Source organism: Chelonia mydas, chromosome 2, assembly GCF_015237465.2.
Source record: "Chelonia mydas isolate rCheMyd1 chromosome 2, rCheMyd1.pri.v2, whole genome shotgun sequence".
NCBI lineage: Eukaryota > Metazoa > Chordata > Testudines > Cheloniidae > Chelonia > Chelonia mydas.
In genome coordinates, this window is record NC_057850.1 from 38473918 (window position 1) to 38491025 (window position 17108).

The 17108-nt window shown below is 39.8% G+C and overlaps 1 protein-coding gene across 13 annotated transcripts in view; it reads right to left on the bottom strand.

Annotated features, from left to right (window-relative positions):
- Positions 1–17108, bottom strand: part of VPS13B (vacuolar protein sorting 13 homolog B) — a 914031-nt gene that overhangs the window by 108446 nt on the left and 788477 nt on the right. For all 13 annotated transcript variants that reach the window (XM_037892217.2, XM_037892214.2, XM_027818377.3 and 10 more), the window contains exons 38-39: positions 13719–13926; positions 13227–13411 (exon numbers count right to left, since the gene is read on the bottom strand). In XM_037892217.2, coding sequence (XP_037748145.1) covers positions 13227–13411; positions 13719–13926 — 393 coding nt within the window. The remainder of the gene's footprint in view (positions 1–13226; positions 13412–13718; positions 13927–17108) is intronic.

The window sequence follows — 17108 nt, forward strand, 5'->3', positions numbered from 1 at the left end:
TGCTGTTAGATTTATTTCTCTGAGCACATCAAACTGCCATTCCAGTGTGTGTCCCTTCCCTTCCTCCCACAATGACTTTTATTAAAATATCTAGCTCACATATAGGGCTTTTAATCTTCAAAGCACTTTATAGATACTAATCAAGGAAATCTCACACCAGAGATGTGGATAGGCAAGCACTATTATCACCGTTTTAAGGATATAGAAACAGAAGCAGAGAGACTGAAAATGTCAAGTCTTGCGAACCCTCTCCTAAAAATGAATATTTCCAGGGATTTTCTCCTTTACCTGAATATAAATGATAAAAGCAGTGATCTTGGAAATATAAAATTTGTTTTTATGACATGCTTATTACACACTATTTATTATTAATTATTATTTATCATTACAGTATTTTTATTACATTATGAAAACAGCAACATTCTTCCAAGATCTCACTTTCGTAGCTTGAATCACTTTGAATAAGCCTGTTATAAGACAAGGCTCCTATGTTTCATCAAGGAGTATCAGATGTGTAACAGCATGAAGGTATTTAAGAAGCCAACTCAAAGAGTTCCTCCTACACACGGTATTGAGCAGTCCAGGCAAACAATGCACATTACAACAAAGCTTAAACTTGTTCTTCATAATAATTTTAAAAATAACACTAGCTGCCTATTTAATTTTAAAAACAGCAAAAAATATCCGTAAAAAGAAAAGGAGTACTTGTGGCACCTTAGAGACCAACAAATTTATTAGAGCATAAGCTTTTGTGAGCTACAGCTCACTTCATCGGATGAGCTGTAGCTCATGAAAGCTTATGCTCTAATAAATTTGTTAGTCTCTAAGGTGCCACAAGTACTCCTTTTCTTTTTACGGATACAGACTAACGCGGCTGCTACTCTGAAACCTGTCAAAAAATATCCACCTCCCTTTCCATTTCTTATAAGGAGTCTTGAAGTTTAAATTTCCTGAGTTGTGACAGATCGGCTTGCTTTGATCTGCTTAGCTCTTGGAAGTCCAGGGGCCCCGTGCTGCCCGGGGTCCCTAGGGACAGCTCTGTCCACCATTAGGGAATTTTTTCCCCAAGAACCCGCTGTAACATTTCATGAACCCCCAGGGGTTCACGGACACCAGTTTGGGAACCACTGGTATAGAGGATTCACTCAGGAGTTTCTGGACTCTTTGCTGTACTCAGACCACACCTCTTTCTTGATATAGAGTCAAATTTTCTAATGGCCTCTCAAAGTTGCATCCACAACAATTTGCATGAGCGAACCATGGGCATTTACGCTTCCAAATTGTTTTTTGAATTTATACAAATTAGCACTCTTGGAACCTTCGAGTCCCTCTTTTAACTGTTGTCATCACAGATTTGGACTGATCGCAAAATGTAAATAATAGTGCTTAGCCACTCTTGTAAAGTGCTTTGATATATTTGGATGAAAAGTGCTATAAAAGTGAAAAGTATATACTATATATACTGATAAATATTTTATATTATTTTTATAGTAAAAGAATCAGGACTTTATAAATTAATATGATAGGAGATATATTAGCAAACAGCTTTTAATAGCCCCTCCTTAAAGTACTGAACCAAGATGTGAGTTGCTCCACAACCCATTAGTATCTATAAAATGTGCATTCCATATACTGGAACACACACATTCAAATACCTGGTGGCTATGCCTAAAACCACTTAGGATTGTTCAATTTTTCTTCAATAAAACACATACACACACACACATATATATTTTGAGGAATTTGTAACAAATTTATCACTTTCACTTTTATTTTCAAAATGAACTTGTTCCCAAGCAAAAATTTATAGGTTATGCTGGATTATAAATTTGCTGTCTGATGGGGATCAGTATCATTCATTCTGACTAATAAGAATAGTTCTTTGTAGGGGAGGAAAAATAGATCTCAAAATTTTCTTGTGATTTTGAATATTAACATGACACTGATCATTAAAAGACAATAGCTACACAGTAGTGAGCTTGCAGTGGCTCTATATTCTGTCTCCACTTCAAGAGTCGTAGAAGAAAGGAAGGGTTAGATAAAATATATGTTGGAACTCATTACCTCCACCATGATACCAAGAAAAAACAAAAGGCTTCATTGCTCAGAGATCAATACTATTTAATGGCTGAGCATAGTGGAGAAACAGAGATAGTTTCCAGAATAAAATTAAGTAGATTTGTATGGAAAAAAGAAACAAACTAATAACTATCTGTTCGTAAATGACGTGATGGTTTAAGATGGTTAGTATTTTTCCAGTTGGCAAGTGTTTTTAATTTGTTAAACATGTACGTTATTATAAAATAGATTTCCCACATATTTAAAGGATATGGAATGTTAGCATTTCAAATGATTTTCTGGTTTTTGATTCAACAACCTCATTTACTATCCAAGCTTTCTAATGTCTAGACTGCAATATATCTTTATCCAACACAATATAAAGCTAAAATATGGTTATTAAACTGATTGCAGGCTAGACTGTAACAGATAGACACAAGAGTCCTATAGAAAGCTGTGATGCTATGGTGCCATTTCAGAAAAAGCTGGGTGGGCGTGGGAGAGGGGCAGGCTGACACTGGAAGTGGGGACTTTGCAAACCCCTCCTTCCTAAGGCACTGTGTTTGTGTTTCCAAAGTATTCTATCACACATCCTTTTTCATTAATAAGGCCCCAATCCTGAAAATATATATGGGTTAACTTTAATGCTTAACTTTAATTTAACGGGCCATATGAGTACTTAAAGTTAAGCACATGTGAAAGCGTGAGCAGGAAATGCACCTGAATTAGTATATAAGCCCTGAAAATAGGGGAAGGTAGCCCTAGAGAAGATCTCAGTGATGATTCAGGATTACAGTGGTAAGTAACCAAAGCTGAATAATACGAAAAATACTTATCATTGCTCATTTAAATTTTTGCAAAAGTCAAGTCTGGAGGGGACAAGTGTCTCCTGTAAATGACATGCAACATCTTTGTGTGCTAATTAAGATGCCAGAACTTTTCTTTAAGATGTCCTAGTTTCTAATGATATAAGGCATATATTTTTAGCCATGATGGTCTAGATGTTGAGCTTTAAAATGATCATTCCTTGGGTCTAACAATGCTTTTTTGGCATAGAACAAATCTTACACTGAAACCAGTATAATGTTGTCACCGTCTACATTTTGAGCTCTAACTTCAAGAATGGAGTATATGAAGCTTAAAAGTTTTCTTATGTGCTATGCAAGGAACGTGTAGATCTCTGTTACCAATAACAGATGCTATGCAGAGCCAGGGAAACAATTTGGAGAGTGGTGGGGATAAGTTAGGACCTGACCTGCCAGAAAACCACTATGTAGAAGAGCCAGAAAAATAACATTTCTGGTCCTGGTTTCTTGCTGTCTGGGTCAACAGGGATAGGTATGCTGCAGAGGTATTGGTTTTAGCATGTGGGAATAGGAAATACCTTATGTCACTGAACAGTGGCTCTTCTAACAAATTAAGAAGAGATATTGGCAAGTTCCAAATGAGTACAATGAAGTCCTTTTTGTCTGGAAAGATGAGGAGTCAGGAGTGTTTGTAGGATGTAAAACACGCAGAATGGGGATTCTCATGGCTGTAACCAAGCTGGGGATGGTTTCCCCTTTCTTCCCCCAAAACACAAAGACCAAACATTTTTAACAAAATCACAGATGAAAAGCTTTCTTTCCTCCAATAGAAAAAAGAAGCAAAGTAAGAAATATAAAAAAAAATCAACCTAAGTAACTTGACTAAGACAAATATTTACACTCAGTGGTGTAGCCCATAGGGCTAGCTTTCCTTTACTATATTCACTGCCTTGCTGCTATTATATTCAGCAGCAATGCAAGGAACCTACAGGCTAGTCTCTACGTAAAAGAATAAATGGACACAAATCAGACGTCAAGAATTATAACATTCAAAAACCAGTTGGAGAACACTTCAATCTCTCTGGTCATTCGATTACAGACCTAAAAGTGGCAATACTTCAACAAAAAAACTTCAAAAACAGACTCCAACGAGAGACTGCTGAATTGGAATTAATTTGCAAACTGGATACAATTAACTTAGGCTTGAATAGAGCCTGGGAGTGGATGGGTCATTACACAAAGTAAAACTATTTCCCCATGTTTATCCCCCCCCCGCCCCCCACTGTTCCTCAGATGTTCTTGTCAACTGCTGGAAATGGCCCACCTTGATTATCATTACAAAAGGTTCCCCCTCCCCACCCCCCGCTCTTCTGCTGGTAATAGCTCACCTTAAGTGATCACTCTGGTTACAGTGTGTATGGTAACACCCATTGTTTCATGTTCTCTATGTATATAAATCTCCCCACTGTATTTTCCACTGAATGCATCTGATGAAGTGAGCTGTAGCTCACGAAAGCTTAAGCTCAAATAATTTTGTTAATCTCTAAGGTGCCACAAGTATTCCTTTTCTTTTTGCGAATACAGACTATCACAGCTGCTACTTTGAAATCTGTAAGACATTGGTTTCAGCAGTTATCATGAGTCTTCAGGCCTATGAACTTTGGCATAGATAAATGGCCCAACGGTAACCCCTAAGCTTTGGGGAACTGGACTTAGAGTGTAAGGGGGAATTTTGTCCATAATGACATCAACCAACCACAGAAACATGAGCTAACACCAGCTTGTTGGGAAAGTTTTGGAAAAAACATCCAACCACAAGAGTGCCATGGCAACTAACTGACATATATGATGGGCTGAAATCATTAATATACTAACTTATAGAAGAAGGACACCTCAACATTAATAAGGAAAGGAAATACAAATAAGGAAGAGGGGAGAAAACCCTACTGAATATGAATTAGGCATGGTAGCATCAGTGTAACATATTATAAAAGTGGTATCCCAGGCTGTGGGCAGGAGGAGAGAGAGAGAGATGTAGCCCTTGGGAAGTGCCAGAATGATGGCCACTGGTGAAGATGAGGAAGATAATGGCTAACATTTCAGGTTGTTCTTCAAGGAATGGTGTGAGTATGGATGTTCAGATGTACTTTCTGTATTCTCTCTATCTACTTTACTGAGTTAGAGTGTTTGTGACTGTGCTAGGTGTATTAATAAATTATTTGTAAATATAGGAAAGTTCCTATAGTATGAGTGTTGCAACTCTGCAAATTGGGGTTCCCAACTACGCAGTGATTTTAATAATACTGGGCCTGATCTTTGGACAAGAACCTGTCAAACCTCAAAGTGATAACTGAGGGTTCTTGTACATAATCTATAGATCAGGCGACAATGGAGTAAAAGTGAGAAAACAAGCTATTGGAACATTTTTGAACCTACATTAAAATTTGATTTGAGAGAGACATGATGATTCAGATCAGTTCTTATTTATGTGAAGCAGTTAGTCTATCCTAAGATTACAGTAAAATTGCAGCCAGCATGTAATGAATTCTGATATCTAATGAAGTTCTGTTTACAGTGAAGTTTTCATAAATTCTAATAATCTGAAGATGTTATAGAAACAAAGAGGCTTCCAACATTTATTCATGATGATTAAAAAGATGTGCCATAAAAGAGCTTAGTAAAGCCAGAAAGCCAGATGAAATGTCACAATGATTTACTTTAAAAGATGAACATACAACTGGCAACATTTTAAATGTTAAATATAAGTGAAATTACACACGTGCACCTTAGACTGAATTTATCTGACAGTATAGAACTGAGGCCTTATTGGGATCACAGCTGGTTACAGTATGGGACCCCATAGTATTTCCCTACTGGGAAAGCTGTTTTAAATGTGATTTCTATGCACTTTTGTATCATTACTGTTTTAAAAACTTATTTGGTTCCCTTTTTAAATGTGCTGATTGTAATTACCTTGTTCACAAATATGCTAAAGCCTTTGTACTGTTTCACCACAAGTGAATTCAAATAAAAATGATTTTTTTTTCTTTTCTTTTCCCTTTATCTTGTGAATTGTCTTTTTAGGGACAACATTTCCTATTTCTGTACTTAGTAGATATATTGAAAATGAAGAAACAAAGGAATTTACACAGAGAAGACAAGCAGAACAAGAACATCTTGTAGACATCATAGGTTTTTTTTAAACAAAGTCTAGAATAAAATTTTGTATGCATGCTGAAAGGCCTTCTGTTCCATCCAGGCTTATACTAAAGTTAAGACCAATCACGTTTAAGAAACGTTCATCTAGAGGATCTTTAAAATCCACTAAATGTTACCTCTTCCACCTAAATAGCCACATTATTCTAATCAAAAAGAAAACACTTGCCATGTTCAGAATGTTACTTACTGTACGGTAAATGTGGTTCTTTGAGATGTTAGTGTAGATCTTATTGTAGGTGTGTATGTGCCTCTTGCACTTGCGACTAGAATTTTGGACACATGACACTGTGCCTCCTTGTACTCCCATAAAGGGCAAAGAGGCTGTGATCCTCCCTCAGTTGCCTTGCAATTCAAAGCCATGTTGCTAAGGACTTTGAAAAACAGGGATGGAGGGCAGGTCGTGGGATCCACAGTGACAACATCTAGAAGAACCACAGTTACTGTAGGATAAGTAAGAGGTCATCTACCTATAACTGGAGGTTCTTCAGGATGTGTGGTCCATATCTGTATTCCACTGTGGCTTACGCAGTGCCTGAAGTGGAAGAATTTGAAAGTAAAAAGAAAAGGAGTACTTGTGGCACCTTAAAGACTAACCAATTTATTTGAGCATAAGCTTTCGTGAGCTACAGCTCACTTCATCGGATGCATACTGTGAAAGTGTAGAAGATCTTTTTATATACACACAAAGCATGAAAAAATACCTCCTCCCACCCCACTCTCCTGCTGGTAATAGAGAGTGGGGTGGGAGGAGGTATTTTTTCATGCTTTGGTGTATATAAAAAGATCTCCTACGCTTTCCATAGTATGCATCCGATGAAGTGAGCTGTAGCTCACGAAAGCTTATGCTCAAATAAATTGGTTAGTCTCTAAGGTGCCACAAGTACTCCTTTTCTTTTTGCAAATATAGACTAACACGACTGTTACTCTGAAATTTGAAAGTAGTGTCCATTGGTCTATGAATGCACCCTGGCTTGCCTCATGCCTCCAACCAAGGTGATAAAGGGCAGGGTGGACCAACTGCCTCTTCAGTTACTTTTCCACTGCAAATTAGAGCAGATCCACAGCAGAGAAGAAGGAGAGCAGGTAATGGACTGACAGAGACCACACATCTTGAAGAATCTCCAGTGACTGGTAAGTAACCTCCTCTTCTTCTGCAAGTAACCTCCTTCTTCCGCACCAAAAAAATCAAAAATTTTGCAACAAAAAAAAATTCTGTGCACAGTATTTTCAAATTCTGCATATTTTATTTGTCAAAATAATGCAATATAATCATACCAGTTTCAATTATTTTTGGTAATTTATTTCAAAATACCTGTAGACAAGTATGTCTGTAACAATACAGACAACAAAAAAGATTCAGGAAATGTTTTTTGACAAATAGATTCCTTACTAGGCATATTAATACAGAACTCTGATTAATAATTATTTAAATGACAGTACAGAATCATATTTCCCACACCCGTCAGAAGCAGTGCAAAGGCTTGGGGAAGTCAGGGATAACAAAGGAGCTGAGGGAGAGGGAAGTAATTGCTGGGAAGGAGTCAGGGTGTGAGCTTGGAGGGTTGTTGGGTATGAGTGGGAAAAGTATGGGACAGGTTTTTTGGGGGGGTAGGGAGAGACTGGGGAGCTTCCCCCATGGAGACCCTGGCTGATCCCTAGCCTCTCCCATTCAGTCAGGCACATCTGCCCCTGTCCACATGTCCCTCCACCCCCACTCAGACACCCCCCTGTTTCAGTGTGGTCCTGCACACTCTCCTCTGTCTCCATGTGACCCTGCATCTCCCTCCCCCGTGACTCTGTGCCTCCACTCCCATTCAGCCCCTGCCCCAGTTTGTCCTCCCCCACTAGCCCTTATGAGTCCCTGTCTGTGACCCCACAGCAGCCCCACGCTGTCTGTCGTCCCATAGCCCCCATCTCCTGACTTGGCCCAACAGGCGCTGTGAAGAAGGCAGGCTCTTTCTCTTCCTTAGCTGGCCGGGAGCTGCTGCTCTGTTCTATCACCACACTGCCCTCTGGTGGGCAAAAGGCAGGACCGCAGCAACTTTCCAGCCAAAGTTATTTTCTGCTGAGGCTACTCTGTTCTAGCGCTGTAGCACCCTCTAGTGGGCAAATGGTGGAACTGCAGCATTTTTCTGCGCAAAAAATTAAAAATATGCATGGCTTATTAATTATGCATGGAATGGTGCAGAATTCCCCCAGGAGTATATTGTATTCCACTGTGGGTGGTTGACAGGCAGTACCTAAATAGGAGGAGGATGCTAGGATGAAGATGGTAGGGCTCAGCAGAGAACCTCTGTCCCAAAGGAGGCATTGGCAGCCCAGTCCTGCACCAGGGCATAATGCCCTGCAAACATGTGAGTGGAACTCCACGTGGCCGTTTTACAGATGTCCAGGAAGGGTATGTCCTGAAGACACACTATGGTCATTGCTCAGGCTCTAGTGGAGTGAGCTCTTACGCCTGTAGTGGGAGGGAGGTTCGAGAGCTGACAGCAGAGTAGAATGCTGCCAGATATCCATTTGGAAATTCTCTGAGTGGTGATGGCATGCCCTCTTACTCTTTCTGCTATAGCAACAAACAGTCTCGGAGACTTCCTGATTGGTCTTGTTCTCCGAAGGTAAAAGGCCAAAGCTTGCTGAACATCGAGGGAGTGGAGCCTATGTTCTTCTGCAGATGCATGCAGTTTTGGGAAGAATATAGGTAAGTGAACAGATTGGTTAAGGTGAAATTCCAAAACTATTTTATGGATAAATTTGGGGAATAGGTGTAAAGAAGCTTTATCTTTATGGAACACCATATATGGAGGGTCTGCCATCATTGCTTCCAGCTCACTGACCCTTGTTGCTGATGTGATAGCTACAAGAATGGTGATTTTCATGGAGAGGAGGGACATGGAGCAAGTAGCTAAAGGCTTAAAGGGGGAGCCTGATTAGTACCAAAAGAACAAGATTCAGGTCCCAGTGGGGCACAATCTTCTGAGGAGGCAGGAAAGTTCTTATCAAGCCTTTCCAGAATCTGTTGAATAGTGGGCGTGTGAAAATGGAGTAGCCCTGATCAGGCAGATGGTGTGCACTGACCACCATTCAGTGGACTCACAATGAGCTTAGGGATAGACCCAATGTCTTCAAAGATAGGATACAGTCTAGGATGAGGGGAATATCTGTAGCTTCTGACAGAATGCCTCTTTGCTGTGACCAGGACAAGAAGCATTGCCATTTAGCTAGGTAACATTTTCTAGTAAAGTTCTTTCTGTTATTAGAGAGGATGTCTCATTTGTCTGAGGAGCATGCATGTTCTAGGAATGATGCCATCCAAATACCACACCGTGAGGTGGAGTGGTCGTGTATTTGGGTTTTTGATCTTGCCATTGCACTGGGTCAGGAGCTCGGGGAATGTCAGGAGGGTAATTGGCAGGAGAGATGACATGTGCAGAAGGTTGGGAACCAAAACTGTCTGGGCCAGAAAGGGGCAATGAGGATGACTATTGCACTATCTTTTTGGATCTTGTGTAGTACTTGTGGTAGAAGTGGCAGTGGAGGAAAGGCATAGTTGAATTGGTCTGACCAAGTAAGGAGGAGAATATCGCCCTAGGATTGGTAGCGTAAGGCTCCTCTGGAGCAATACATGACATATTTGCTGTTTTCTTGGAAGTATCCCATCCCGAAAAAAACACAGACTACGATCAAGGGCTCAGAGTTGTTCAGCCAGAGGACAGACTGTGCTCTGTACTCACTGAAGAATTCAAAAGCCACCTTTTGCTCTCTGGGGATATACACTCCATTACCGGGACCACCTCAAGAAGTGTGGACATATCGAGAGTCCAGAATGCACATCAATGCCCTGAAACTATGGACAATACAGAAGGCATGCAAGTCCTTTCTTCTGTTCAACCACTTTCACCATGTCCTGATAATATTTGGCCAGGAAGGACTGGCCATTAGCCCCTGCAGGGAAGCAATGGAGTGTGACTTTCTCACACAAGGTCAAGCCTTTTGGGGTCCTTGTGGCTACTCTTACTCAACTTTAACTTTTATTGTACCATTGACACAATTAAGGAACCCCGGGCTGAGGTGGGTGTAGAAGTACTCAAATCCTGTGGCAGGTGCCTGGTACCACTTCTCCACCCATTTTGCAGCAGGACCAGAAGCTCACAGACGTCATATAGCTTATGGATTTCTTCAATATGACTGATTTTTCAATCACCAATGTCTCAACAATCATCACAAGTAGCTCCTGGAACACTTTGAAGTCATCGTGTGCCAATGATACCGTTTCATCGAGTAACGAAGATGAAAGGCCCTATGGCGGTAATACAGGGGGCTGGTGCTGCTCTGTCCCTGGAACTCTGGCATAGGTGGTCAAGCCAGGAATGCTGACTGGGAGGGTAACCTCTTCCTCTTCTTTGAGTGTGGTGGAAATCAGCTTCCTGATGCCTGAGTTAGCGGGACCAGGTAATCTAGTAGGGCCATGGTGTCATGCTGTAGGAATAAGACTGGCTTGTTGGTTATTGGTCAGTCCAGGGTTATTCCTGATGGACAGGTGGTGGCTGAGTCCTGTAGGATAAGGTGTTAGTTATCTCTATGGTATTGATCACTGACCTCAGAGAAGGCGGCTCTCTACTGGATGTTGGGAAAATGTATGCCACAGTGATGGTGAGGAGAAGTAGACCTCCTCCAGGGTAGTGCCAAAATATACAGTGTTCTCAGTATCAGAGTCTTTACTGGTGCAGGTAGGTGTTTTGGTACCAATGGTGATCTTCGTCCTCTGGGGTCATCCTCCTTGGTGGGCATGAACACTGATGGGTGCATCATCAGAGCAGGGGTTCATGCTGGAGGAGTCTGCTGCACTGTAAGCTACTCCTTTTCCCCAACCCTCGATGCTATGAGGTACATGGTGGATTTATCTTCAGCGACCATACAGTATCTGTCCTTATGGGAGGACATTGAGTTCCATCTGGAATCTCTGCTTCTGTTTGGAGTGGACCTTTTTGGAGCCAGATGTAGACGCTAGAGGAGGTGCACCATTTTCAACTGCTGAGGACAGTTTTGGTGCCAGTGGTATCAATATTGGTACTGGTGCTGGGTAGCAGTGCCATCTTCTCTGTACTGATCTTTGGTGTTGCTTTTCTGCTAGATGGGGTGCTAAATGAAGCTGGCTTTTCCGAAAGCACAACTCGAGAACTGATCTCAGGGTCTGATGACACCTTCATGGAGTGTCCCAGAAGATGGAGGTTAGCTTTGCATCTTGCAACTTACACATTCTCATGGAGAATGACAAGCTGACAGAGAATCTGCTCAGTATAGGAGATGTCCCCACGCAGGAGAGAAACCTGCTATTTCCTTCTTTCAGAGGGATTAGTCCATCACAGGATGAACAGGGCTTAAATCTTGCCATGTTAAAGGATGCTGTACAAGAGTGTATGAGGGGTTCTAACCAGTTCAGTTCAAATGGATGGAAACAGTTCATGGCAGTCAATACAAAAGATGAGAAGTAGTTCTGAAGATTTTCCCAAAGATTTGTAGAAGTTTAGCAAAAGCTAAGAACTAGTGGGTTGAACAATTGCCAGGTTCCATCTCACTGCCACCCGGTAAGAGGGAACTGAGGGAGGGTTGCAGACACCTTGCCCTTATGCCCTTGTATGGGAACACGAGAAGGCACAAAGTATATACGTGTAACCCTGGTTGTCGGTGGGTGGGATCAAACCGGGGACCTCAGTGCATGAGCCTCTACCGCGTGAGCTAAAAGCCATCTGGCCGTTAGCTAAGGCTGTAGCTTTTTTTAATCTCTTTTTTTAATCTCTCTTTTTAAGTGGTCTCAGTGCCTCTAGATGGAACAGAACACCATATCCAATTTAAAAATGCGTGTGGGTTACATACACAGCCCCGACAGACACTGGTATTCAAAAAACCTCCAGTCTTACATGCATGAGGGATATGCACAACTACAGTGGGAACCACACTGGCGTACTCAATGGAGAACCTATGTTACTATATATGGCTAAATTTTTTAAGTGGTACACGTGGAACTTTGCCCACAAAACCTACTAACTATAATGGGATTTATGCAGCAGACTTCTTGCACATTGCTTTGAAAATATAGTCTTTAAGGTCTGCAATTTGAAGGTTTTCACATGGACTGAACTCAAGAAAGTGCATGATAACACCATTTTGATCTTTGATGAGACCTCAGGCCAAGCTTAGTTGATTTCTTCAATTTAGTTCTTAATCTTCATACAATTTAAGGATATTGAAACTTGCCTCTCTAGAGGGCAAAGAAATTGGCAGGACACCTAAATGATCTCACTAACACTTTGTGCAGTATAATGATATTATATCATATTTCTGTGGGAGATTAACCTGATCCATAAGTTAATGCATACTGGTGCATAATTCAATTCTTAAAACAGAAACTCTTCCATTACAGTTATAACAATAACAAAATAAAATGTAATACCTCTCACTGACTTGGAAAGGAGGAGGACATTTTATTTAATATAATTTGCAATACTATTTCAAAACTGAATAATAAGCAGATCTAAATAAGACAGAAGATGGCCTGCAGAAAGAGGTGAAAAGTAAGAATTAAAAATATTAATGAATTCACAGTTGAATAAATATCTATACAGAAATGCAGAGAATAAGGGAAATAATAAAGATGGATTATAGTAGAGAGTACAAAATTCCTAATAATGTATTTTGGGGAACAACAGGCCTACTAAATAATGAAAGAGCAATGCAGTTGGCAGATGCAGGAACACTACTAGGGTATACAGCCACACTCCATCTGAACAGAAGGAGGCAGACAGCGCTCCTGAAGAGGAGATCCATGGATTGGGGCAATAGGATTGGACTGCTCTAATCAACCTCCCATAGCAAGAAGACAGAAAACCAGAACTGCTGAGGTTTGCTGTAGTTTATGACGCTGTGGAAAAACCTTCACAGTTAAATGGTAGGAAACACTGTTGGATTCATTTTAAATTAGCAATGTGTTTAAGCTGCAAAATTCACCTCCCATTGACTTCATTAGACCCCTATTGTTTGTTTTATGCACAATTTTTACTAACAGCAATTTGTAAAACACTGAATAAACTTTATGATAACAACATTCTCTTTTGTTAATGAAAGTAGGAATTCCCAATTACCAACCTGAAGAACATCTCCAAGGTCTGCAGTGCTAATATCCGGATCTTCAGTTGTATTAAAAGGAACAGGAGTTATTCTTACAAGGGTAAGCACTCTGGGTTCTGGATATCTCCATAACATTATTCCTGGACTATCCTCAGTTTCATTGTAAAACACAACTTCATAGGCACTCGGCAGTTTCTGCGCTTCTGTCAAATGAAAGAAAGCTATAATTGGTTATGTAATTTCTAAAAAGGAACAGGCTGGTTTATGAGACAAAAGTATTTAAAAACAAATCTCTTACGATCAAAAGGAGAGAAAATAAAAAAGCAATTTCCCTGACTTTTAAAAGATTGCAGCTAAATGGAAAAAAATCAAAAAGATGTTGATGCAACAGATATTATTTTCAATTGCTTTACCAAAAAAGATAAAGAATTTCGTAATAGATAAGTGATCTTTAAAAGGTTACTATTGTACTTACTTTGTAATTTAAAATAATAATAATATTCTTCCTACCTGCATCTTGTATGTACTGGAACAGGCCTGTTCTCAGATCATCTGACGTATGCTCAGTTTTTGAGGTCTGATTCCTTTCCATAGGAGACCGAGTCTGGTATGTTTGATCAGAGATCAGCGTTTCCATTTTGCCTTGTTCAGTAAGATACCCTTGCAGAAGTTCATGGAGAAGAACTAAACAATTCAAATGTTCTTGACCCCAGAAGACCTTATTAAAAAAATAACGAAAAGAAAAAAACAGAACAGATGACAAAAATGTTGCTTTAAAATATGTAATTATTTTAAACAAATTAACAAAATAAGTAAATAAAATCAATAAAAATAAAAACCTATATAGAATCATAGAATATCAGGGTTGGAAGGGACCACAGGAGGTCATCTAGTCCAACCCCCTGCTCAAAGCAGGAGCAATCCCCAATTTTTGCCCCAGATCCCTAAATGGCCCCCTCAAGGATTGAACTCACAACCCTGGGTTTAGCAGGCCAATGCTCAAACCCCTGAGCTATCCCTCCCCCCAATATCTTTTTTTGCTGAATATGCTTCATATACTGTAACTTTCTGCAAACCTGCTAAATGGCAAAAAGATTCTAGCATGCCATTTGATAAATCCATCTTTTACTCCAGTCTAAGGTATTCATTTATTTTTATTATTTATTTAGTACCCTAAGCATACTATGCATCTCACATATATATATAAAATAGACAGGCACTGAGCTCAAGTGTTTAGAATCTAAAGGCCTGCTTTACACTTACTGTTGGGCATATTGCTTAGTGCTGAGAGTAGTCCTCCTGAGTCAGGTTTTAGGATAAGCTTATGGGGAAAGTAATTTTAACGTTTCAATTGTTCAGAGCACGGCGTTATAAAATGGGGCACTTAGGAATGTAATTCTTTGGAGAACATTAGGTCTGGTTCATTGAAATTGTCTTTGAGTGATATAGATGTTTGGCAATAAGTTTCCATGGTAGAACTTTTAGTTACTGTTTTTATGGGTTTTCTTCCTTTCATTTATACTTTTTCATTACACTTAAAATTGGTGGACAAGAGAAGGAAATTAAGACGGAACAATGCAGAGAATAAGATGAAACCCCCATTATATATATTTAGTGTTCCACGTTTTCAGTTTTTATTTGTAAAAAAAAAAAAAAAAAAAAATCTGGGAATTTTTCAGTGTTTATTTTCCAAACATTAAAACTGGTATGAAATATTGTTATTAAAAAAAAACCCTTGGAAAAAAGAAAAAACAAAACTTTCATAATATACATTTTACTGAAGTATAATTTAAAGCTTTTTTTATCTACAAAGCTATTTTTCGTCTTTCAGAGTTAGTAGGTTTTCCAGAGATCCTGGTTAGTATACACTCGCATAATTTTCTTCAAAGTATCCTCACTTATGTTGAGCCTCTTGCTGTCTTAGAGGTAGTCCAACTTCGAAAATAAGCAATCTGCATCAATGGATCCAGGGGGTACACTCAAAGTTTGCCGTTCCACTTTGCTGAATTTGGGAAGTGCATTTTGATGACTGGTCTAAAAAGCCAGCACATCCAGTTTCACATTGTCAGGATTAGGTGTGTTCATGTAAGTGGTAAGTTCCCCTTTCAGATTTGAAATTTCATCTTTAGTGGCAAATGGTTGAAATACTCTGGCATAATGGTCGTAGTTTGCTGCAAAATTCACTTTGAGGAAGGGGTGAACACCTGGATGACATTGCAAAAAGAATCTTTGGCACCAAACACTTTGGGCTTTAGATTACAGGCCACGGTCATTACTGAGCACTGTGTTGAGGTTTTGAATGCTTTTTTGATTTTCTCGTGTTCTGGAGTTGGAAGGATATTCAGAAACAGCTGCGTTTTCTCACTGTATGTTTCTCCTGCAGCTTTTGTGCTATACTCAGCTGAGATTTTGGTTGTCAGGATCCAGTAAATGTCTGTATTGGCAAATGTGCTGGCACTTGGTGGAGAAAACTCCAGTGCTTTCTGTGTGTCACACAGTGATCCCAAGTTTTCAGCAATTAACACTACAGTGGTACACAGAATCAGCAGTCATTTTGGTTATTTGCCAGTCTCTTCAGAGTTTTTACTTTAGAACCAAACAACTCAAGGTGATCTAGGAGATGCATTAGCACAGTCCACACATTATTTACATGACAGGCAGCAAAGTATAAGCTCATCCACAGATGTGGCACAACAGGGGTAAGTAACAGAGACAGTCGGCTCTGCACTTGTCTTGCACTGGGTAAAATAAAGCTTTCAACTTGTTCACATGCTTGAAAACAGCCCCAAATCCAATGATGCAAGATTTCATGTGTTTCATTTCTTCTGTAACAGTAGCTGACAGTGCAACATTAATCAGATGAGCAGGACAGGTAATATGTAGCAGCTCTGGTTTCTGATTGAGTTTAATCTCCCGTGCAAACTTAGCCATGTAGGAAGCAGAATCTCTGTTAGTTGTGGCCACATTTTTCCAAAGTAGTTGGTACATCTCAACCATGTCGGTTATTGCTGCCTCAACAAAACAGCTGTCAGCAGAGCGGATGAATGTCACATCAGCACAAAACAATGCAGGTTTATTCACTTTGAAATAACAATATGAAAACAAAAGGCCAAGAATTGGATGGTCCAAAACATCAAGAGACTCATCAAAAATCAGACTAGACACATTTCCATCAATTTGTTCCATCAGTTTAGATACTAAAGCATCATCATTTTCTTTCAGATACTTACAAGTGAGGTTATCTGCATTGGGAAGGGTTTTTGCTGCTGGACAGTGTTGTTGCACAAAGTCACCAATACTTCCCTCTGCAATTAACAGCGGCTGTCCGGCAAAACGAAGAGCACCCACAAATTCATTGACACAATCGTGCTGTGTCCTCTACTTCACTAAAGCCCTGGTGAAAACGCCTGATATTGATTGTTTATCCCAAAACTCATTATCTTCCTTAAACTTCTTGTGTTGCTTGCTTTTGACATGCTCCTTTATTCAATCAGCGCAAGCACTGACTTCAATGCTGCAGTACTTGCAATGCAATGAATCCTCTTCACTTCTGTATTTACTTTTCTTGACAATTTCTAAGCACTGATTTTCTTGTTGGTATTCAGGCATAGATTTGCATTTTTGCCCCAAGTTTACCTTTTTCTTATCTTATCTATCTTTATCTGTGGAGGATTGATTGTTTAAATTGAGTGCCGCAATAAACGGATGCAAAGAAATAGGTGGGCAGCATTTCCTTGTGAGCTAGTCATAGCATGATATTAACGTTGTTTGATTTTCCAACCTCCACTTTGTGTATTCTGTGTTTTACTTGCAGAACTGCTTCAGTCTTAGAGCTGCAGGACTCAGCAATCACGTAAAGCGTTAGTGTTTAACAAAAATATGTATCTGAAAAAAATACTG